The 21,953-nt window shown below is 48.0% G+C and overlaps 9 protein-coding genes across 9 annotated transcripts; 8 read left to right on the plus strand and 1 right to left on the minus strand.

Annotated features, from left to right (window-relative positions):
- Nucleotides 1–536: 536 nt before the first annotated feature.
- BDW43DRAFT_319084 (FAD/NAD(P)-binding domain-containing protein) lies at nt 537–2,222 on the plus strand (the record flags this gene model as incomplete). Its single annotated transcript, XM_032048832.1, has 8 exons — nt 537–805; nt 853–1,102; nt 1,159–1,428; nt 1,487–1,619; nt 1,671–1,688; nt 1,738–1,874; nt 1,933–2,061; nt 2,133–2,222. 8 exons carry the CDS (start codon nt 537–539, stop codon nt 2,220–2,222), a joined length of 1,296 nt encoding a protein of 431 aa, XP_031900862.1.
- Nucleotides 2,194–4,193, minus strand: BDW43DRAFT_66790 (putative FAD binding monooxygenase). The gene has a single exon (XM_032050356.1). It carries the CDS (start codon nt 3,912–3,914, stop codon nt 2,370–2,372), a length of 1,545 nt encoding a protein of 514 aa, XP_031900863.1. The 5' UTR covers nt 3,915–4,193; the 3' UTR covers nt 2,194–2,369.
- Nucleotides 4,194–4,349: 156 nt separating this feature from the next.
- On the plus strand, nt 4,350–6,379 carry BDW43DRAFT_274822 (bZIP transcription factor). Its single transcript, XM_032041784.1, has one exon. It carries the CDS (start codon nt 4,697–4,699, stop codon nt 5,879–5,881), a length of 1,185 nt encoding a protein of 394 aa, XP_031900864.1. The 5' UTR covers nt 4,350–4,696; the 3' UTR covers nt 5,882–6,379.
- A 4,133-nt stretch (nt 6,380–10,512) lies between these two features.
- BDW43DRAFT_66797 (uncharacterized protein) lies at nt 10,513–11,014 on the plus strand. Its single transcript, XM_032050357.1, has one exon. It carries the CDS (start codon nt 10,616–10,618, stop codon nt 10,922–10,924), a length of 309 nt encoding a protein of 102 aa, XP_031900865.1. The 5' UTR covers nt 10,513–10,615; the 3' UTR covers nt 10,925–11,014.
- A 90-nt stretch (nt 11,015–11,104) lies between these two features.
- Nucleotides 11,105–11,650, plus strand: BDW43DRAFT_310702 (uncharacterized protein; the record flags this gene model as incomplete). The annotated part of the gene is made up of 1 exon (XM_032047016.1): nt 11,105–11,650. One exon carries the CDS (start codon nt 11,105–11,107, stop codon nt 11,648–11,650), a length of 546 nt encoding a protein of 181 aa, XP_031900866.1.
- A 2,340-nt stretch (nt 11,651–13,990) lies between these two features.
- BDW43DRAFT_319086 (FPP/GGPP synthase family protein) lies at nt 13,991–15,278 on the plus strand (the record flags this gene model as incomplete). The annotated part of the gene is made up of 5 exons (XM_032048833.1): nt 13,991–14,161; nt 14,226–14,380; nt 14,443–14,606; nt 14,657–14,904; nt 14,960–15,278. The coding sequence occupies 5 exons, from the start codon at nt 13,991–13,993 to the stop codon at nt 15,272–15,274; spliced, it is 1,053 nt and encodes a 350-aa protein (XP_031900867.1). The 3' UTR covers nt 15,275–15,278.
- Nucleotides 15,279–16,355: 1,077 nt separating this feature from the next.
- On the plus strand, nt 16,356–17,672 carry BDW43DRAFT_319088 (uncharacterized protein; the record flags this gene model as incomplete). Its single annotated transcript, XM_032048834.1, has 4 exons — nt 16,356–16,555; nt 16,629–16,705; nt 16,901–16,969; nt 17,027–17,672. The coding sequence occupies 4 exons, from the start codon at nt 16,356–16,358 to the stop codon at nt 17,425–17,427; spliced, it is 747 nt and encodes a 248-aa protein (XP_031900868.1). The 3' UTR covers nt 17,428–17,672.
- A 308-nt stretch (nt 17,673–17,980) lies between these two features.
- Nucleotides 17,981–19,347, plus strand: BDW43DRAFT_274827 (uncharacterized protein). Its single transcript, XM_032041785.1, has one exon. It carries the CDS (start codon nt 18,042–18,044, stop codon nt 18,951–18,953), a length of 912 nt encoding a protein of 303 aa, XP_031900869.1. The 5' UTR covers nt 17,981–18,041; the 3' UTR covers nt 18,954–19,347.
- Nucleotides 19,348–19,357: 10 nt separating this feature from the next.
- On the plus strand, nt 19,358–19,628 carry BDW43DRAFT_274828 (uncharacterized protein). The gene is made up of 2 exons (XM_032041786.1): nt 19,358–19,482; nt 19,532–19,628. Exons 1-2 carry the CDS (start codon nt 19,370–19,372, stop codon nt 19,614–19,616), a joined length of 198 nt encoding a protein of 65 aa, XP_031900870.1. The 5' UTR covers nt 19,358–19,369; the 3' UTR covers nt 19,617–19,628.
- Nucleotides 19,629–21,953: the final 2,325 nt, after the last annotated feature.

Genomic DNA, 21,953 nt, shown 5'->3' on the forward strand with positions numbered 1-21,953 from the left:
AACCTGCAATGATGTTTCTTTGCTGCAATCGTTTAGGCCACGACTTGTACTATTTTGCAAGATCTGGATAGGTCTGTGAGGTTGTCATTTGCAGAGACAATCGTGGCTCATCTAATTATGTTCAACGGTGAACGCACTATACATGCTCTTAATATATTGACAGTGTCACCATATTCATATCTGATAGGCTGCAGGCTGCCCACCTGCAGTCGCGTCAGATGCGGGTTTGATTCGCAACCTCTCTTAATTCCATACTAGTAAGTACCAAACACTCCTACATAGGCCGACATCTCCGATAATTCTCGGTTGATAAGCTGTTAAGATGCACGTCAAGCGGGCCCACAAAAGCGGAAGAAATTCCTCACATCCTTGTACGTGAAATGAGGAACAATCAATAGAAATGACGCCATTAGTTCTATACGGATATTTATCAGCTATCGCTTGCACCCGCTGCCTTAGCTTTCATATTCCCGTAATACCTTGACGGTCAAAGTCGCACATAGAAAAGTTGTCGAACGCTCTCAACCAACCGCATCATGTCAAAACCAGATACTGGCAGTACGCCAAAGCTACGAGTAGCAGTGATCGGCGCCGGGCCGGCAGGCTTAGGGGCGGCGATTGAATTCCAAAAACTACCGTTTATTGCTCTCCGAGTTTATGAGCAAGCGCAAGAGCTCCGTGAAGTTGGCGCTGGGATCAGTATTCAACGAAACACTTGGCGCATGTTAGACGCTTTGGGAGTATATGACAACATCGATCCCAACACCATATTCAGCGCAGCGGATGGCCATTCAGTACAGCACCGGTAGTTCACTTTAACCTGGCCGTGTGAGCCTAGCTAACCAAAACTAGCAATGGGAGGACTGGGGAGCTATTAGTCTCTAACGGACAAGAGGGCACTCCCTCTCGACATAAACATGCTAGGGCTCTACGGACTATACTCCAGCAAGCGCTCCTAAAGGCCGTGGACAAGACAAAGTTGCGACTGGCTAGTCGTCTTGTCGAGATCAATGAATTACCCGACAAGTCGCTGTCTCTGCGATTTGAAGATGGACACACCGATGAAGTGGATCTGCTCGTGGGTGCTGATGGTGTTCGGTCGGTGAGTGTTGCGACTTTCTATGAAATTGACGCATCGCATAAATCTAACGGTTGAAGGTTGTTCGCCAATACACTTTCCCAGATCATCGTATCAACTACACCGGCACAACAGCTTTCCGTGCTCTCGTCAATGCGGACGAGATCCTGGGTATTCCTGACTTTCCGAATGCCGTAACGTTCTGGCATGGTCCCACTCGGTGGGTGTATACTTGTAACCTGAACAATGGTATCTACGAGGTTACGGCCCGAACAGATATCCCGGAGACCAACGAGACGGTCAGTTGGGGACAGGATGCCACTCCAGATGAGTTCCTAGGGCTGTACAAGGTCTGTGGTTTCTCCAACAAGCTCTATTAACCCATCAGTATATGCTGAAGAGTGACAGGAATTTGCACCAATCATCCAAGAAGTACTTAGTAAAGTGAAGGAAGTGAAGAAGTTCCCTCTATTTGCTGGCCCACGGCTTTCAAAGGTCACATCACATGACTCTATTGCCTTGGTTGGAGATGCGTCGCATCGTGAGTAACTTCTTTCTCTCGTAGAATCGGCGATGACTAACCTTGTGACAGCATTATCAGGAGCATTTGGTATAGTCTGCCCCTACCTTCCATTAAGGGATAATCTAACATCATCTAGGCGCCGGAGCGGGGTTTGCATTAGAGGATGTGTATGTGCTCACTCAAGCGGTGAAATGGGCACATGAACGCGGTCTTCCGATTAGTGACGCTTTAGATCTATATGACAAGATTCGATCGCCACATTACAAGGATATGGTACGTGTTGGAATATGGCTTATTTTATTTATTCTGTGCTCATCATAGTTGTTTGAAGTATGATATTCTAGATAGCTTCCGCAAACCCGACACTTCAATGAAAGGTCCAAGCTTGTTTGACGACATTGTGGAAGCTAATATTCACAACAAATGGACAAATGACCACCATTGGCTATACCATTACGATGTAAGTTCACCAAAAATGGCTGTATGTTAACTGTCTAGGTATGTACGTATGATGCTTACTCGGATATTTAGGTTCAGGCAGTGTGGAAGAAGGCCTATCTGGAGGAAGATGCTCGTCGAGGTCTAAAGAAAGAAGAGATTGGTGTCTCATCTCGATTATAGAATGGAGGTTGTCATTTAGCTGCAGTGTCATCAAAATAGACCATGAATATAAACCAAACTCTGAGTCACTTTCCGTGCAAATGCAAATACGCAAAAGGAAACATCTACAAGGAGTGAGGAACAGATAACAACATTATCAGAGCCTTTTCATCCTAACCTAACGCTGTTGTCGTTCAGATACTGATTATATCGGTCTGGAAGGCCTGAAGACTCCGCGACTGCAACGTAACTATCGGGCCGAATTAGATACGCCGCATCCTTTCCCAACCCGACAGACTGATATTTCTCATGCCAAGGGAAGACATGCAGAGGAACCTTCTTAGACTGACACCACTCCTCCAGCTCATCCTTTACATCCCCGTAGACATGGACTTGCCATGTAATCTCCTTCAAACTTTCGAAATTATCAAGATCTCCCACCGGAGCCCAGGGAACACGGTCACCACCTTGCACGATGCCAGTCAATCCAGTTGAGAGCATACTATCCCGATAATTGAGCATGATCTGGGATACGCCACGGAAGACTCTTTGTCGCACAAGGTTAAAACGAGCCAGGATAGGGGCAACATAGGGGATGAACAATGTTCGGATAAAAGAGGATAGGTACCCCCCGGAGGCAATAGCATTAAATGCAGCATCCGTTGTGTTGACCAGAAGAACGGCGAATGCACGTCGTTCAACTTCATAGCTATCCAGGAGGGACATATTTGCTTGGCCTTGGAGAACTGCCGCAAGTTTCCAGGAAAGGTTAATGGCGTCCCCGATGCCCGTGTTCATGCCTTGTCCACCGACCGGACTGTGAATATGCGCCGCATCCCCCACAAGAAAGGCTCGTCCGCAGCGAAACGATTCAGCGACGCGGTGGTGAACATGGTAAGTGCTGAACCAGTTCACTTTGTCGATATGGATGCCCACCGCCTTGCCGCAGTCTGGGGCAACATCCTCAAGGGTGAGGTCGGAAATATCTTTGGTCAGCGAGCTTTGGTCCACGGCACCGTTGAGACGCGCATGGCGATCTTTATCATAAGCCATAAGGAGGAAAAATTGTGCGCCATTTAGGCTCAAATGGGCTTGACCATTAAGGCCGGATCCGCTACCTTCAACATCGGCTACGTAAAAAAGCTGGGAATAAGTCGCTCCTTCGAACCCGATCTCGCAGGTCTGGCGGACAGCAGAATGGGCACCATCGCAGCCAACAATAAAGCTTGCTTCGCATGTCTCTTCGCCCTCGGGGTCGGTTCCAGGCTTTGTGGTGTCTCTCAATCTTGCTGTGATATATGACTCCTGCTCCTGGGACTCGATCAACTCTCGATTGCGCTCGACATGTACTCCCATTGCATTCAACCGCGCCTCCAACAGCCGCTCATGTCGATCTTGCGGATAGATGTGTATGAAAGGGTAGGGTGTGAGGCCTGCACCCATGTCACCGAAAGGGATACGGGCGCGGTGCACACCACCGGCCCATACATTGGTCGCAGCGATTTTGTGGCCATTCGCGACGACCTCGTCGGCGAGGTCTAGTTGGCCATATAACTCGAGGGTCCGGGCATGGATAGCCATGGCGCGCGACGTTGATGCCTTCACTTCTGATTTGTCGATGATGCGCACGTTCACACCTTGGCGAGTTAACCACAGAGCCATCACGAGGCCCGTTGGACCTGCTCCGACGATAAGAACATCGGTGCGCGTCATATTGTTCTTGTATGAGAGCGATATAGCAATGATATTGACTTCTATAGAGACGTAAATCTGAGGGGGATGACTCTTATTTAAATGTCCATGTTGGTGAGAGCAGTGCGGAAGATTGCCCGTATTTAAGGCGCCCTATTCCACACCATCCCATTGCTCCCTTCCATGACTCAGTGGACAGCAGACTCCTTTGAAGACAGGATCCACGAGGAATCGCATCAGCAACGCTTATAGTCGCCGCGAAAAAGTCCGCACCCAATCTTCTTTTGGTGTAGAGGTCGGCGTAGAGCGTCCGACGAAACCGAGGAATGGCAGTGCATTGAACTATATAAATGTCCGCATGTCGGGCCGTCGGTCTTATCGTTGCCGACCGATGAACTGCGGAAAGGTGCCAAGTTCGATTCGGGATGTGGGCGTTTTCTTTTCTTATCGCAGAGAGGAACCTGTCATGTGACCCCAGACCCTAATTTGGCTTAGTCGCTTGAGGATGCCGAAACGGGAAGAGTGCGCCGAAGAGGGATACGAGTGATAACCCCTTTGGGATGCCCATTTCTTTGTTTGAACCTTGTACACGACGTCAGGTTAACTGGATTGAGGAAACGCCATCCTGAGGCGAGAACCCAATAGACCATGGAGCACTTTATGACTCCGCAATCCATACATTCCCCCTTTCTTTATTCTCTCTCCCACCCCTCTTCATTCTGTCCTACATCCCGGGATGCCTCCCTTTCTTTCTCTATCTCTTTCTCTCTCTTTTGACAGGTCAACCTACACGCCAGTCAACAATGTCCTCCACGCGCCACAATGCGTCAACAAACTCGTCTGAAAGAAAACGTTTGCGGGATAGACGGGCCCAGCAAACCCTCCGAGACAAACGGGAAAGTCGACTCAGAGCCCTAGAAGAGCGGGTTGCCTACTGTGAGACAAACCATTGCAACGAACTAATTCAAAACCACATGATCGCTGTCGAACCCATGATACGGGAGAATGAAGCCCTACTCGCCCGGCATGAACAGCTTCGTCGCTTAATTCATGGCTGGTACAGACAAGATACCGGCCCACCCGCATCGTCTCTCATTCTTCCTCCAACCTGTATGGCTTCTGAACCTTTACCAACTTCAACGATCGCCTCTTGTAGCTCTGGGGCTGAGATGGTCTTGGCAGATCCTCAGTTACCGCCCGTTTCGGATTGGACGGTCCCAGGCTTTGCACATCTGGGGCTATCCGCCGATGGCTTCACAGCTCCGTATATCAACGGCACGTGGCCCGTGGGGTTTGGCGATCAGAGCGCAAACTCACTAATTGTGGACATTCCCCTGCCCTCCCTTTCCCTTGCCCAAACAGCGCCTTGCCCCTTGTTCACGAACGAAGAATATGCTCTGGCTACTGCCAATACTCGAGGTTGGACTCGGTGGGTTACTTCTACGGGTTCCATAGCCAAGTTTCCTGCCGTTCCATCCCCGTTAGACCTCCTACATGGATCAAGACGTAACTGGCTGGCGGACCAGATTAACCGACTCCTTCGGCGGTTTGCCCTCCGAGAACCTGACCGTTTGGCATACAGCTGGATTGCGTATGTTTTTCTTAGGTGGCGGATCAACCCCACTCCACTCACATTCTCGCACCTCCCGGACTTCCTACAACCAGTGGCGGGCCAGCTACAACAAGACCAAACCATTGAAATGGTCTTTATCTTGTGGCCACAGTTGAGAATTAATTTATTGGAAAATTCGGATACTATCGATCCCATAGAACTGGACAACTATGCAGCCGGTGGCTGCCGAGTGCGATGGCCATCATCCAAGAGCATCTGGGAGTGGGATAGCGATGAGAACATATACATAAAGCCGGAATTCTTTCAGACATTCATGACCCGGAGTGGCTGGGGGCTATCATCGACATTCATCAATAAATTCCCGGTGTTGGTGAAAGGGATAGATGTGGAAGCAATCCGGTTCGACATCCCATAGATATATTTTCATTCAGCTCGGGTCGATTTGGCAGGGGGAGCCACGCAATTCCGAGATCTAGATACCGGAGCGGTCAGAGATAACGACCAATAAGAATCAGAAATCTGGTGAACTCGACCAAGCTTTGAATAGAGAAAGATCATGTATCCTCTCTCGGAAACCAAACCAGTCACCATGGCGGGTTAATGAGCATTGTTGGTTCAGTATTAGGCGAGGCACTGAATCAGTGTTGGAACCTTCCCCTCATTCATCGTGCCATGATGGGCTCCAACGGGTGGGGCAGTTGAATCAGCGTCTTCGGATTTATGGACTCGGTCTTTGTTGATAAACTTATAGGGTTATCCCTATGTCTATACTTGGCTGATGGTGACAACTCACATACACGATATTTGATTAGTCTTTACATGTACAGAACGTTATGTTATTTTCTGAGTAGTTTAATTTGTACGTATTCCTCCTAATCATTTCTTTGTTTTGCGAATTCTATTACTTCTTTAGTTCTTTAGCTTTGTTTTTACAGTTCTCTACCCTGAACAAAGCTCAGTTAAGATTCTGTGCTGTAGAAGCTGAAGACAGACTATATCCTTGCTTTCCGGTTTGCGTCAACCAGCTCTGTATTGACCACGATGTAATTTTACTATAGATACAATCTAATTAAGATTAGAAACGCGCAGCTTGCCACCGCAGTTTGACACCTACGCAATAATATCATTGTAGAGTGACCCGGATGCCCATTCACCGTTGCCGTGAAAAATGTAAACGGAACTCAGAGTCTCAATTTGTTAGACTCGGAACCTACCTCCAAGTGAGATATTGAAAATCCTTTCAGGATCTAAATCCGCGAGGGGGTATATCCCTTTCGATGCTTTCGAGAGAATACAGGGGTGATTTAGCCACAACTCTTACCTTCTCGAGGCCTGACTTATAGTTCATATCTCCCCACCCTGTTCAACATCTTGTATTGAGTGGTGTTTTCTCTTTTATATCCAGAAATTTGGTGACCGCGGAATCAGTTAACAAACATAAGAAGACAGGTACTTACGTATCGACGCACAAGAATTGTCGACCGCCCCTTAACGTCGTCCCTGGTCACCCAAACGATCACATACCCAAAGCGTTGAATTGTACTCTATGCCCTTTTGATACCTTCTGGGGAGTTGACATTTAAATCGGAGAGCGATGTGGCTCCCGGCGTATTTCAGTCAAGCGTGAACTAGTAGACATGCTACCTCTAGATGATGCTCCACTTCTAAACTACAAAGAGCTTTCACGAGATGATAAGGAGCAAGAACATTTTGCGACAACCCTGGATAGTTAAGGCACCATGCCTCCTAAGGCAGCATACGCCTATGCATACGACATGCAGATAGCCCCATCAAACTTCACGAAACATGTTTGAGAAGAAACGATTGCATTTCCCACAGCTCAACTTCGATCAACCGCACAATACTGAGAACACAGAAAACCGTACCAGATCCACAGGGCAGGAACAGAGCAAATCGCTCCCGCCTTGGACTGAGGTTGGTGCATTTGGGTGCACCTTCAATCGCCAGGTTCTACGGTTTTTACACTCTGCCGCTTTGGGAAAATAACATGTTCTGCTTCAGATTCAAAAGAGATAGAGGGTTGCGAATGAATGTTGTTGACCGTGTCGTCGTGCTGTAGGTCTTGGGGGCCGCGCTTTTAATGTTTTAGACCTGGGAACATGTAGCTGAACGCAAAGACAATCTGCTAAAAAGCCGAGCAAGTTTTGTGATGGGAGATTCGCCTTACAGCAAACTCATCGAGTCGGGTCCGAGATTCATTCTTGCCAGATAACAACCCTAGAGAAGCATCGTGATATGACTTTTCAGCTCGTTTACTCCAGAGAGGACTTACGGCTTATATGTGCAACGTGACACTGACGCACAACCCGAAGTACATATGATCTCGTCCACATAGGTATTTCCTAGAACGATATATTTCATTGTCAGTTGTGTCACAGTTATGCACTGTGGCTCCAGTTTGGCAGTTTCGTTCTTTGAGAGTTTCCCTGGCCATGGAAGCCAAAAGAGACAATCCGATATTCATCACTTGGAGCAAGATGCACCCTTGGCATTCTTGTAGCCAGAAGTGTCTTCCTTTGCGCACTTTGTCGGTTATTTGTCCAAAGTCATCCATAATCCAGACGGCGATCACACCTAGCGTTATGTGCGACTTACGGCGCATACACCGATCCGGCGTGCTATTCAACATACCAGTTATGAGTTCAACTTTGATAGTCTCATCCCGAGTTCTAATCACAAGGAAATCCTAGCCCACGGATGGCGAGCCATTTATCGCACCTGCATCTGGATCACTGATGACCGAAAGGTCTCGTTGAATATCATCTTTGGACTGCGAACATGACTCGATTTCTCATCCCCATCTATGGGTAGTGTTGTCCTCAGCACAACAGTCACAGCAATAGCCACAGAAACGGTCAAAGCAACAACTACTATAATAGCGGCCACAGCAATAACAGTCACAGTAATAAATACTATAAAAGCGGCCATAGCAACGACAGTCTCAGTGACGGTCACTTTTATGGACAAAGAAGCCTCTGGTATTCTTCCTGTTAGTGGAATCGCGAGTAGTCTCAATCGTGCGTTGACGTTATATATGGAGGCACTCGCGGCTAGGATTCATGACCTTCGCTTTGAATGTGCGCCGCCGCGGTTTTGGGAGGGGTTTCTGTGGTCCAGGAATGTGTATTTTACCAGTTGGACGCATTTGCGTCTTTATGAGGTTGGTTTTGGGGAGAGTTGGTGCCATGGTGATAAAGTTACCAAATCGGTCGCTACCGTGCCCATCATGGGCAAATGTGGACATTAATCTCTATCTTACGGATGGCGAAGTTGATCTATATGCGCACGGCCACAATGAATGACACTCCGCGAACGGACGTTGTGAAGACAATACACAAGTCATTGGGTAGTCTATTCCCTTCGGCCCAGGGCGCTATTCCAGAGGGATTCCAATAGACATCCATATAAAATGAACAGATCGATAATAAGGTCGCGTAGCTGGCCACAATAAATGACTTGTCCGCTATGAATCGTTGATCGGTCAGGCGGTGACACTTATAAAAGACATATACATAAAACACGGCTTGAATATCTCTTATCACTTGTTAATAATTCCACAAGCGTTGGATCCTTATGGCTATCACACAGGCTATGTCGGGCACTAATTCTATGAGACAAAACCCCTGTTTCAATTAAATGTCGACAGATCTTAGGCTCTCATAACACCCTGATGATCTCGATGCCAAGCCAGGGCAATTCCTCCATGCGCTCAGTTAGTTAAACAAGGTGAAACCAAACCTCTTGATTGAGCTCTCTCCTGCACCCCTATCCTCCCGCTCTGTCTGCAGAAGAGCCCGTCCCGTAGTGGCTATATGATGCCGCCGGCTATGCCGATCTCGGCTCGCCGAGAATCTTCAAGTTGAGCCATTTCGCGGCGGAGTAATTATTAAAGTACCTGGACAAGCAACAGTATGAAAGAGAGAAAAAAAAAATAGTAGCTAAAAAAAAAAAAATCTCGGGCGTATTGTCCTAATTTCGATCCGGGATTAATTGGTAGCTGTACTCGATAGTTTGCAATCCGGCCGTAAAATGCCGCATAGTACTAGAATACCTCTAGATCTATTCCAAAAGTTGAATTTCCTCGGCCAGAGACTTCCTGTCATAAGTCTCGACCAAGACTGACTTAGTCAATGGGAGGCGGGAATGCTGGAGACATTGGCTTGATGCCTGAACTGCGGTCAGGCATCCATAATGACCTCAGGCATGATATCAGTCCACCTGATTGTCGCTCCCCCTTTCCTCATTCATTCAACACACACTTCTCAGTCTACATCCCCAGCCTCCATAGGAAAATCATGACTACGACATACGTGGATGTTCGTTCGACGCACGTTCATAATGTCGTGATTCAGCCATCGCCTTAGAGTCTCAATTTCCCAATCGTCCAATGATTTTCACGTCCTGATCAGTAATGCACGTCCCTAGCGTCTGCATTGTGATTCACAAAAGAAAAAGTAAAGACAGTTTGTCTTCGTGGTCCCACCGATCACTACTGCACATGGAAAGCTTGAGTGGCAGCCGCCAAACTTTGATTGGAGTTGAACCAGTTCAGCCACTGCTTATCGAATCGGACCAACTTTCCTTTCTGAAGTCACCCAAAAAGGGCGCAGGATCCTTGGGACACTGAGCTGTGGATGTGTTTGATAGGTCACTCAGTAACGGCCTTGCCTTTGATGTTAAGAACCATCCAAATGTGCGGCCTGAAGTGGAAGTTGACCCGCGGTTCTGAAGCACCGTACCCGTGGTGGTTGAGATGCCCGGTAGTGCAAATATTGTTCACGGCCACAAGATACCCGGTCGCAAGACGAATCGATCGAGTCCATCACCGCCTAGGCCGTGGCGCCTCCAGTAGATGCAGATTATCACCGTTTAGAAAATGCCCCACAAGATCGGCATTGATCTTCGTGCGAGCGCCTCTTTAAGGCAATTGCTGTATCACAGAACCAAGTCAAAGGATGGCGCAAAATCGTCCCTGGGCGTGTCTGACGGCTCATCAGGGTCACCGCAAACAAAGCACGAGGTTGGATGGACGTCGTAATAAACATATCATGTCAATACTTATTCCCTTCGCACTGGGCCTTAGTTGTTACTACCAGCGGCTGTGTGGGTCCATTGCCACCGCAACCCGATGCTGTACAGCAAACTTGATAGTCTGCTCCTGGCCAGTTCCACACTGCCGATCAGCACGGCCAGACGCATTCCTGCCAAACTTTGGATGTCGGACCCTTGGATGTCATTGTTGCACCATGGCTCGAGGTTGATAGCCCCAGGGCGAAAGTCAATGTCCCTGACTACTGCAGGTCCGCAAGCTCTTCCATTATTCGCTCACGCAGCGCTTGAGCAAGGGCACCAACCTCCGGTCGAGGTCGGCCCAGCACTGGTTCCGACCATAGGATCCCCGTATCTCGCTTCCTTATCTAGCATGAAGACCGTGTGAAAATTCATAGCGGCTGGGGCGGAGGGGTCCTCACCTCGGTCACCGACTGAGCACCTCAACCAAAGCCATTATAAAGGACCACCTCGTTCCGGAGACTTTCGCTTCCTTCTCTTATACTACCATCCAGTTTATTTCATATCCCAAGCAAAGAAAATCCCCTGCTATTCTTCAACACTCAAAATGAAGCTCACTGGTTTCGTTACTGCCGGCCTTATCGGCTGTGTTGCCGCCTTGCCTCCATTTGGCGTTTCTACTCCGTCCAGCTCTATTGCTGCCTCCAGCACACCAAGTGTTTCTCCCAGCCCAAGCTCTGTCGCTGCCCCTTGGGTCTTCCACCGTCGCCAGGCTCGCGCCACCCCTTCCAGCTCTGTGACTCCTTCCAGCTCTGCGACTCCTTCCAGCTCGGCCTCTGTCGATGCCCCATGGGTATACCATCGTCGCCAAGCTCGCGCCACCCCTTCCAGCTCTGTAACTCCTTCTAGCACCGCCACTCCTTCTAGCTCGGCTTCTATCATCCCTAGCAGCACCCCTGTTTCGTCGTATGCGAAGCGTGATGTTGCCACTCCTAGCTCCGCCACCCCTTCGAGCTCCGCGTCCGTGACTCCCACCAGCTTCGCAGTTCAGAAGCGCAAGTTCTCGGGCTCCAGCAGCTCCTCTTCCGCCTCGCCTTCTTCATCCGCTACTCCGTCTTCCTCTGCCACTCCTTCTGCCTCTGCCTCTGCCTAAATTGACCCAAGAGTCTGAAGGATTCTCGTTGGTGTCGCGGCACCCTGCCTTTCAGCGCCGAGGAAAGCGGATCCTATGCACACCATATGCGCTTAAGTCTCGCCAAAGGCCAGGACTATTGCCAATTCATTCTGTATCTGTTTATCACGACCACTACTGTTTTGTTTTAATATGCTTTTCTGGTTTGGTATGCCGGCATACAATTTTTTTTTCTTGTATGGGATAGAGTCGGACGCCCGTCTTTGCGCTTCGTCGAGAAATACGAAATAGATGTCATTCGTTTTGTATAGTGGTCGACCATCACGTAGTGCCAACACCGACTGTTGGGTAATCTAAGCTTCACCAGACGAAAGCTTTTTTAATTTAACACCAACGTGCACAACGTAATGGTGCATAATAATATTATAATATTAATGACGCACTATGTTTATCTTGATCTTGCAGCATTTAACCTTCTTATGAAGCTTAATTGTAGCTCAGGCCCTTGTTTCAGATGACCCAGTCGGTTGGACCCGAGATCATTGCCCTTGAATGTGGCGAATTGGATACGTTGATGACGACGTTTACTGGGGTTTACTCGCGTTGCTATGCGAGGAACCAGGTAAATATTGGAGTTTCTCCTTGGTTATAGTCTCAATATAATTAGAGATGGGTGGTAATGCCGTGATGGGAGTTTGTTTGTTTCACAGGAAGTGTGTTGTTGGTGAACGTATCTATCCAGCCGCGATGTATATTTCAGGCCGAAAAAACCACTTAGACTCTGGAAATAAGCTCGAACTTCCCACTCTTGGTAGATAATATGATGACAAAACATTTAATACTTGCGGGGGTATTGTTATGTATCCCGTAGTCTGTTACATTGTTCTACCTCGCTAGTCAGCCATACGTTAGGTATGGCTTGAGACGCCGTTGCCCTACTATCAAAGACACCACGCGGCCAAAACCAATAAACCAGCATTATAGTACAGAAGAACGAGAATTAAAAATTAGGGGCAATGGAATACGGAGCTAAAAAGAAACAGAAAGTGAAAGAAAACGGACCAAAACCAAAAGGTCCTCGCACTCGAATCCGTATACTGGAGCTCGAAGATTTGATGAGGCGAACGAACTGCGGCAAGGAAGCTCTACCTACAATCTAAAACCATGGGTGCGTACCAGTACCAAATATTGAGGGGGCGGCCCTGCTCCGCTAACTGGCGCTCTCCTTGCGCCCACGCTTATTTTTCCGTAAAGCGAATGCCATAAAAATCAAAATAATTTGGAGAATCGGCCGGGGAGGCGGGGTTAACCCGAAGATAACGCCTCGATCCAGTAGTCGGAGCATCAAATAGTTATTACTGAGAAATTTGACTTCTGTTATATACTTCCCGCTGAAATCGCCTAAAGAGATGTCATGCGGATTTGCATATTGGAGTGGAGTGAAAGTCGCAGAATCTAGACCACCTTTTGAACCGGTATATCTACGTCATGTATCCCGGATGGCATGTCGTCTCCACTAGGAAGGGCATTTACGGTGAGATGGTAAAACTAGACATGTTGGGAACAGGAAAACTGCTCTCGTAAGTGGTCACATAGGTCGGTCGAATACAGATGGAACCGTGCGCCGGCAAGGGATATCCGAGCGGTTCAAGGTCTGCTGCGTCTCTTGAACGCTGTTTTGAGCGATTGGTAGGCGTCCTCAGCTTCTCTAATTTTACTGCTCTGATAAGCTCGTAACTTTCTTTTCTTCGTGCACGATTTCGTACTCTTCGTCATCCGATTTCCTGTCTAGATCGCTGTGGGGCTCCTCTTCAATCGAGAGGTCATCCGCCCCATCTTCAAAATCAGACATTTCAACATTGTGGACTTCATCGGGATCGTCGACCTTGAGTCGGCGGATTGGGACACGTCACGTCGTGTGAAGACATCTTAGCTTTACGCTTACCGGAAGGCTTAGAACCCAGATTATCGTCAACGTGTAGTCTTAATGGATTGAGCGGAGTCATACACTTGATAGAAAGCCTGTTCCACCAAAGCATTGCTTGCCTCTTCATTGCGCTTGACTTCAAGGGGCATTTAAGGTCCAGTGACGGGTCGGCGTGTTATCGTTATCTTATCGATACATCTAATACTACTAATTTCCACCCAAAACAAAACGCACCGTTGCCTGATTGAGTGGGGACATTCTAGACCCTTGCTTCGTCACGGTCCTGACTAGTGTCTTTTATACCAACTACCTTCTTCGGCTGCCATGTGTCCTCTCGGTCTCAGCTAGGCGCTCCCTAAAGTGACCACAGCGCGGGTGTCTAAATCCAACAATAAATAGGGTTGATTACAACGTGCTGTTCTTGTAGCCCCAGTATGACAGGACAAAATACGGAAGAAAATCTACCAGCTGGGTTTCCGCAGGATGTTCATCAAAGGCCGGGGACGGCGGGCGCAAAGGAGCAGAGCACCGCGAGCAAGATAGGACGGTCTTCTGGCACCAAATATGAAATGCTTGCCCCGTTCAAGAAAGCTGATACGGAAAAAGTAGTTTTTCTTGTCTTCGTTTCCTTTTCTGATAGCTGTACTTACACCTCTAACTCTCTATTAGATTTGCTTGGAGCCCATTGAGTACACCAGGTCTCTTCCGGGCAAGAATACCGTTAGTAAGGTCATTGCGAGTCTGAGGCCTTGGTTGAATATCTCAGATCAATCTGCGGCCGTCTTGACGGATGTCATGATTATGCTACAGAACTCGTCGCTCATGTACTATCTTTTCCAGCCCAAGGCTTGATATCAGGAGACGGCTAATTAAGCATTGTGAGCAGGCTTGACGATATCGAAGATGGTTCACAACTCCGGCGTGGCGCACCCGCAGCACACGTTAAATATGGCATCAGTCAAACAATTAACAGCACTACGTACGTGATTGCCAAGGCGTTCTCCGAAGTTCAGCTACATCTCCGACCAGAGTCTGCGAAAGTTTTATCTGGTAATATAACTGCCGTACTTGACCACTGGCATGGAACTGATTGCTCGTAGAGGAACTTCAAACCCTCACCCTAGGCCAAGGTCTTGACCTTAACTGGACATTTCACCAGAAATGTCCAAGTGTGCATGAATATCTGGTCATGATCGACCACAAGACCGGAGGTTTCTTTCGACTTATGCTGCGAATCATGGAGATTGAGGCCAATGCCACGCCCAACAATGATATGCGCCATTTAATTACCTTGCTGGGCAGATACTACCAGATCAAGGATGATTATCAGAACTTGGCCTCCGACGAGGTAGGCGTTTTCCTTCCCAGCTCTTTCGATAAGCTTCGGTCTAAATGAGATGTAGTATACCACCAAGAAGGGTTTCTGTGATGACCTTTCAGAGGGAAAGTTTTCATTTCCTCTTATCCACTTGTTTGAGCATAGTCCTAATTCCGATACGCTGCAAGAGCTTATCTTCGGGGCTGATGACAGGGGTGCAATATCAGAGGAGAGGAAATTGAAGGTGCTTTCCGAAATGCAGAACATTGGCAGTTTGGAGCATACGTTGGATGTATTGAACAATCTCTTTACCTCAATATTGGATACAGTAGAGAGGGTTGAAGGAGCTCTAGGTGAAAACAAGAAGTTGAAAGCTTTGTGCCTTGCACTGAAGCTGTAATGAGGGGGTAATTGATGGTGTTACGAATCTATATCTTAAACACATGCATCGTCATCTTTGACTCTATCGCGAAATATCCCGTTAGAAGGAGGGGCTGCAAGCGTTGACGAAGCATAGAGTGGCGCCAAGAAAACACCGCATAGCCTCACCGGAGACGAGACACAGTCTCTACGTTCTAGAGGTAACTATTCACTAGCGATGGACTGCAGCTTTTGCGAGAATATCTTTGAGTATGAATCCCTAGCTTCCGGAGACATTTGGTCGCTTTTCCATGGCGACTGTGCTCCTTGCTTTCCGTCCGAAAACGCCGAGTATCGTGGCACATTGTCTGGACGCGTGTATATACCGCCGTATATCCCACAGCCGTTCACTGGCTACACGGTGGCAGTCCATCGCGTTATCCATAGGAGACCAAGGACATCACAATTTGAGCTACGGGTTGGCAACCGAGTATGGTTCGGAGGAACTTAAAGAGACAAATCAATTTCTTCCCCCATAGGGAAAGTGAAAGTGATTTCCTCCATGGCGGAAGTACGAGTCTGATTCTTGTAAGAGAATCGCACGGCATCGTTGTGTTGAATGTCATGCTTATTGCACGGGAGGAGAACTCGAATGTGGCCCGATGCCTGTGGCTAGGAAGAGATATATTTCTGAGGGGATGGGTTGAAATGAGCGCGACAAGTGGAAACTATTATTCTGGAGTGAATATGATTAGGTAGCTATTCTAGACCTTAAGCCCCACATCTAATACAATCATGGTCACTCTTCTTCTCCCTTACCATCTATTCTAACTCTAGATATGGATATCCATGATCCAACAGATCAACCCCACCCCCACCCACCAAACGGGTAAATTACTCAATTAGTCCATATATAATCCTCGGACTAGAGCGCACCGCGTCGGTTAAATAGAACTTCAAATTCACCAATCCATCGGACCATGGACACCCGACCGTTGGGTCCCCGATGTGGGGGTTTATATGGAGTAGTAGCACACATTACATCGTTGTGCGACTAGTTCGGTGTCTCCAAAAGTATAAAACGCGATTGATTCCCCCCATATTCTACTCCCCCAGCCAAAATGTCCATGAACGTATCTGACTGCACGCACATCCGGGATGGCTTCCCTCGTCCATTCCCGGATACACCCACCAATGTATTACAACAGTTCCAGATGAAGGGGAAGGTGGTTGTTATCACTGGCGGGGCGGATGGGATCGGTCTGGCTGTTGCGGAGGCGATGGCTGAGGCAAATGCGTCGGTTGCGCTGTGGTATAATTCGTGAGCTTAACTTCTTTCCTCATTAATAATTGGGGGTAAGCGAATGAGTGCTAATTACTTGGGGATGGGGTAGAAATGATGCTGCTATCAAGAGGGCGGAGGAGTTGGCGAAGACTCATGGGATTAAGGCTGTTGCGTACAAGGTTGATAGTAAGTTTGTGTCTTTTAGTCTGTATTTGAGAGAAATGGGCTAAGACGGGTTTTAGTATCGGACCCGGAGCAGGTTCAGAAGGCTGTCTAGGATGTTGTGAAGGACCTTGAGAGGATTGATGTTTTTATTGCTAATGCCGGTGAGTGGATATACCAAAGGTTGGGTTGGACAAGTGAGGCTGATCTTGGATATAGGAATGGCCATCTCGAAACCAATTTTAGAACAAACGCTCGATGAGTACAGGAAGCAGATGTCTGTTAATGGTAAAACATTACTGACTTTCCCCGACATTTTGTGGATGATGCTCACGGAATCATTAGTGGATGGCGTAGTCGCCTGCGCCAAATATGCCGGCGAGGTATTCAAGCGCCAGGGCTCCGGCAACCTGATTATTACATCGAGTATGAGCGCGCATATCGTTAATGTACCCACGGACCAGCCCGTGTATAATGGATCCAAGGCTTTTGTTACCCACTTCGGCAAGTCGCTTGCTCGGGAATGGAGGGACTTTGCTCGGGTCAACATTGTCTCTCCGGGATTCTTCGATACGAAGATGGGGGCTAGCCCGCTTGCCGTCAATGAGGCATATCGTATGGCTGTGCTTGGAAGACAGGGCCATGTCAAAGAAATTAAGGGCCTGTATCTTTACCTTGCTAGTGATGCTTCTACCTACACGACGGGTAGTGATGTTTTGATTGATGGGGGTTATGTTTTGCCTTGAATATAGATCATGTTTCGTGGCAATCGATGCCATCCTTATATTAGAATATGGAATTTATGTCGTCTTTTGGCACCTGAAGAACTGGATATGTGAACAGGCTTATTCTTGGGGTGTATTTCCTTCTCTATGCGGTGGGGTAGCGAGGGAGTATTTATGGAAGCATTATCACCGGCTGAGGTCATTGTCAAAGTGTCGATCGCAAGTTATCCAGTTTTGTAGAGCATTATTGAATAAGAGAATAAAGGCATCGCGTATAACAATACTAATACTCCCCCATAGAACACATAGTATAGAGGATGTCTGGCGTTAAAAGGCGAACGAGCCAAGACTGGTGGAATACAAGTCAGTAGACGTGATTCGGGTCGCAGTGTACGGAAGAAACAACGAATGACATTCAGAGAAAGCAAACATGGTCGGCGAGCTGTGTTCCGATCCAATTGCTAAAGCCAAGTAACCAACAGGATTCTGCAGCTACCAAGGTTGCGGCGAGCTCCCGACCGAGGTTGAACGATAATCAAGGTTATATAGACTTGGCTGGACCTTAGTATGTTTTGTTGCTTTCTGTTACCTTCACACCCTCACTTCACCATATCTACACATATTACGATCATATAATGACCCTTCCGACGGAACTGCCGGGTCGCGATGCCCTCACTAAACGAGAGATTCCAAGCATGGTATTTAGCGATGGCAGCGAGTCGTCCATGACCCCACCACCCACTTCAAGCCTTGGCAACAACCCCGCCATAGACGCGCAAAAGAGATTTGCAGTTCACGGAAACGCGGTTGTGACTGGTGGTGCAGGGACTTTGGGACTGCAGTCATGTAATGCGCTGCTCGAACACGGACTAAACGGTCTCATGATTCTGGACAGGGACCCGTTGATTTCCGAGAAGGAGATTAACGAGTTACGGACGAGATTTCCCAAGGCCAACATAGCTACGCTGAAAGTCGACGTTACTGACGAGGTAGCTGTTGACTCCGCCTTCGAGGAGACAACAAGGGTTCTGGGATCAGTTGACACTTTGCTCTGTTTCGTCGGTGTTGTCGGATGTGTGGAGTCGTTGGAGATGCCGATCTCCCAGTGGCGAAAGATCATAGATATTAACACCACTGGCTCGTTTATTTCCGCGCAAGCTGCTGCTCGGCGTATGGTCGCGCAGGGAACTGGAGGCTCCATCACCTTCATTGCATCTATCTCGGCACATCGCGTGAACTTCCCGCAACCTCAGGCGGCATACAACGTCAGCAAAGCGGCGCTTTTGATGTTGAAAAGCTGTCTCGCTGCGGAATGGGCTCGATATGGTATCCGGACGAACAGTATCAGCCCGGGGTATATGGACACCATTCTCAATGAGGGCGAAGGGATTGCCGAGCATCGAAGAATCTGGGCCCAGCGTAACCCTAGTGGAAGGATGGGTAGTCCATCTGAACTCACAGGTGCCATAGTGCTCCTGGCGAGCAGCGCAAACACATATATCAATGGTGCAGACATAGTTGTTGACGGCGGACAGATTTTATCCTGAAGTGGAGTTTCAGCAATGCCGGAGAAAGGGTTTGCATGGCCTAAGACAGTGCTTCTACCATAGCGAAAACACATTAGTACAGTACTGCTACTTTCCCCAGCCCTTACAATGCGTGTTTTAGAACCGGTGGAAAATGGAAATTGTCTTGGAATAGATAGAACTTTGTAAAAGAGTATTTATGCGGGGATGACCATCGGTCCATTTGATTGGTCTATTGTCTCGTTTCTCGGTCTCGACTTTCCGGAGCTTTCTTTCATTTAATCGAGATCAGCCTCAATTTATCGTCCAACATTGATAATGCCAAAAGCGCCGAGAGAGACCAAATTTGGGGGGTAGCTTGGCAGGGAGCTTCTTTCAACGGCCTGACTAACAATACTTAGGGCCCGGAATGTCAGGTAGGCCATCGTTAATGGATTATGGGCAAGTCTGTGAAGGAGCCTTGCCCTTGCCTTTCCTACCAGAATGTGTCTCGAAGATTAATACATGACATTCTTTCTTTCTGTTTTGTTTTTAGAAACATAAACGCAAAGTCAGCTACCCTTATCTGCTATCGAGATGACATTTTCACCATGGTTTAGTGCTCTGGTTCTTTACCATGCTTTTATTGCACTCGGGGCAATAAGTCCTGTATTTTCAGCCAGCTGCCTAGGCGCACCCAGTTGACCCGGAGGTATGTCCTGCATTCGATATGTGCCATAGTTACTAAGTGTGAGGAGAAACTTGGATGATCTAGAGGCCTAATACCTCTCGTGGAAGACATTGCTGAAGAAACTGAACCTTGACTTGGATATTCATCGCACTTTGGAAGAGGTGAACCAGGATGAGTTATTGGCAAATAACAACAACCTGGGTGATAGCAGCAACTTGGGCCGGGACAGCCCCGTAGCATCAGTTAGGTTTGAATGGTCGGAAGCCTCACTGGTCTCACCGGCAGCAGAACTATATCAGGCCAGAAAAGAAGGCCCAGATGGAAGGGCGTCGTTACCAAGCGCACAATCCGATACAGGATATCTTGGTGAGAGATACCCGTTGAGTCTGGATGTGCTCCCGTTCTTCATTTCTAAGAAAGAACATAGGGACGGGTTTAGGATCTAGTTTGATGGAAGCCATCTCCCATTTCCCATTTGTTTCCAGGGCAGGCTGCACTGGCCACACATAGAATACGCAGTCCTTCTCGGAAGCCTCCTGGTTCTCATGAGTAAGGGTGCTCCGGATAACTTAATTTGAGGCAAGAAACCTTTCTGTTACCGCCATCATCAATCGCCTCATTGATGCTTATTTTCTTTCTTATAATACTTCATACCCTATCCTACATAAGCCGACATTCCGAGATAAATTCTAAAATCGCCCTTAGGTCCATGAATTCTCAAGCTGGCATGCAATTCTCTATCTTGATTTGGCAACTGGCAGCTGGATATTGGGCGCGGACACTGAGCCAGGAGCATGCGATTTCTATGCAGCGGCTCGGTCGCATATGTCATTATGCACGCTCGAAGTTGGGAACCTTCTCACTGCCAAGGTATTCCTACTAATGGTAAGGGCTCACATATGAGTATTTATGTACATACCTGCGATCTAATCTGCCTCCCTACCCTTTTGCGCAGGGCAATTATCTACAAAACCCGGATCGCACAAACACTGGGTACAACTGTCTTGGGATGGCCTATCGCATGGCTCTAGGGCTAAGCCTGCACCGCGAACTGCCATCCGGGGCGAGAAATGACACCCTACTCTATGAGCGAAGGAGAGCCGTGTGGTGGATCGTGTACTGCTTTGACAGTGGCTTTAGTCTGACCACCGGCCGTCCCGTCACAGCGTCCGGTTCTTTCTTTCATCAAACTCGACTACCACGAAATATAGACGACTCGGTAAGAACTGATCAAAAGACTGATAGGGGCTCTCACATACTGACTCGCTAGAAATACTCTATGGATTCAATCCTACCCGCCCCGGCCGAACACCGACGAACTACTCAGCCATTATTGCTCAATCCCGGCTGGCTTGTATTTCGAATGTTATATTTAATGAACTTTTTACCACTACTAGTCACCACACCTTCGACATGGAACTTCCCCAGTCAATAGAACACCGACTGAAAATCTGGAAGCTATCACTACCTGCCTATTTTTTGACCCGTACCACACCGGATTGGTTCCGAGGCCCTCGAGCGGTCGTCTTATGGAAAGAACAGAATGTTCGCATGCTACGTTGTTTGCAACTCTATGGTAGACCAGGCTGAAGCTCGCAGCATATGCCAATACACTGCAATGGAAAACCGTACAAGGCATCGCCGCTTTTTTCGAGGAGAATCCAGACGCTCTGCATCCTGATTTCAGCTGGGTATTTCACTTATTTTTTAATCCAGGCCGTCATTGTCCTTAACATCTTCCATCTTCAAAAGCCCTCCGCTGAGGAATCCAGTGTGGGGACTATCAGTGAGGAGCTATGGACATCGTTAGACTCGCGTGCCCACAGCTGTCCTGCTTCTCTGAGCAGAACAAACCAGCCTGTTACTCGTTGTCTAGGGTGCTGGAAAGGATCAAGGACCAATCTCAGCCACGTCGAGAACTCTTTTCGATACTAGCGCTAGCATCAGTACTAAGACCTTTGCTAAGTCTTACTGCCAAAGGGCCGAAGGTGTGAGATCGTACTACATAATTTGTTCTGAAGATTACTTTGGGCACACCTCAGGCGTTACGTTGAATCTTTTGGAAGATCAGTCAAGATAGACACTTCACGGCTAATCAAGGTTCAGGTCGAGGCTTATTGCTAGTAGAGACAATACTGCTACAAAGGGACTATCCCCGCTGAGATTAGCCAGCTAAGCAGTCTCCAATGGCTTTTGAGAAGAGTAAGCCAACGTTGATTACATTTGGATAATATTTTGGTTGTTCCAATATCATGATACCCGACACGGGCAAGCTAGCCTATGAACGAAAGACTATCCACCTTACTCGTCACCAAACGTAAATACAACAGATCTATCGGGGCTTTAACCTG

The sequence above is a fragment of the Aspergillus alliaceus genome (assembly GCF_009176365.1).
Source record: "Aspergillus alliaceus strain CBS 536.65 unplaced genomic scaffold BDW43scaffold_19, whole genome shotgun sequence".
Lineage (NCBI taxonomy): Eukaryota > Fungi > Ascomycota > Eurotiomycetes > Eurotiales > Aspergillaceae > Aspergillus > Aspergillus alliaceus.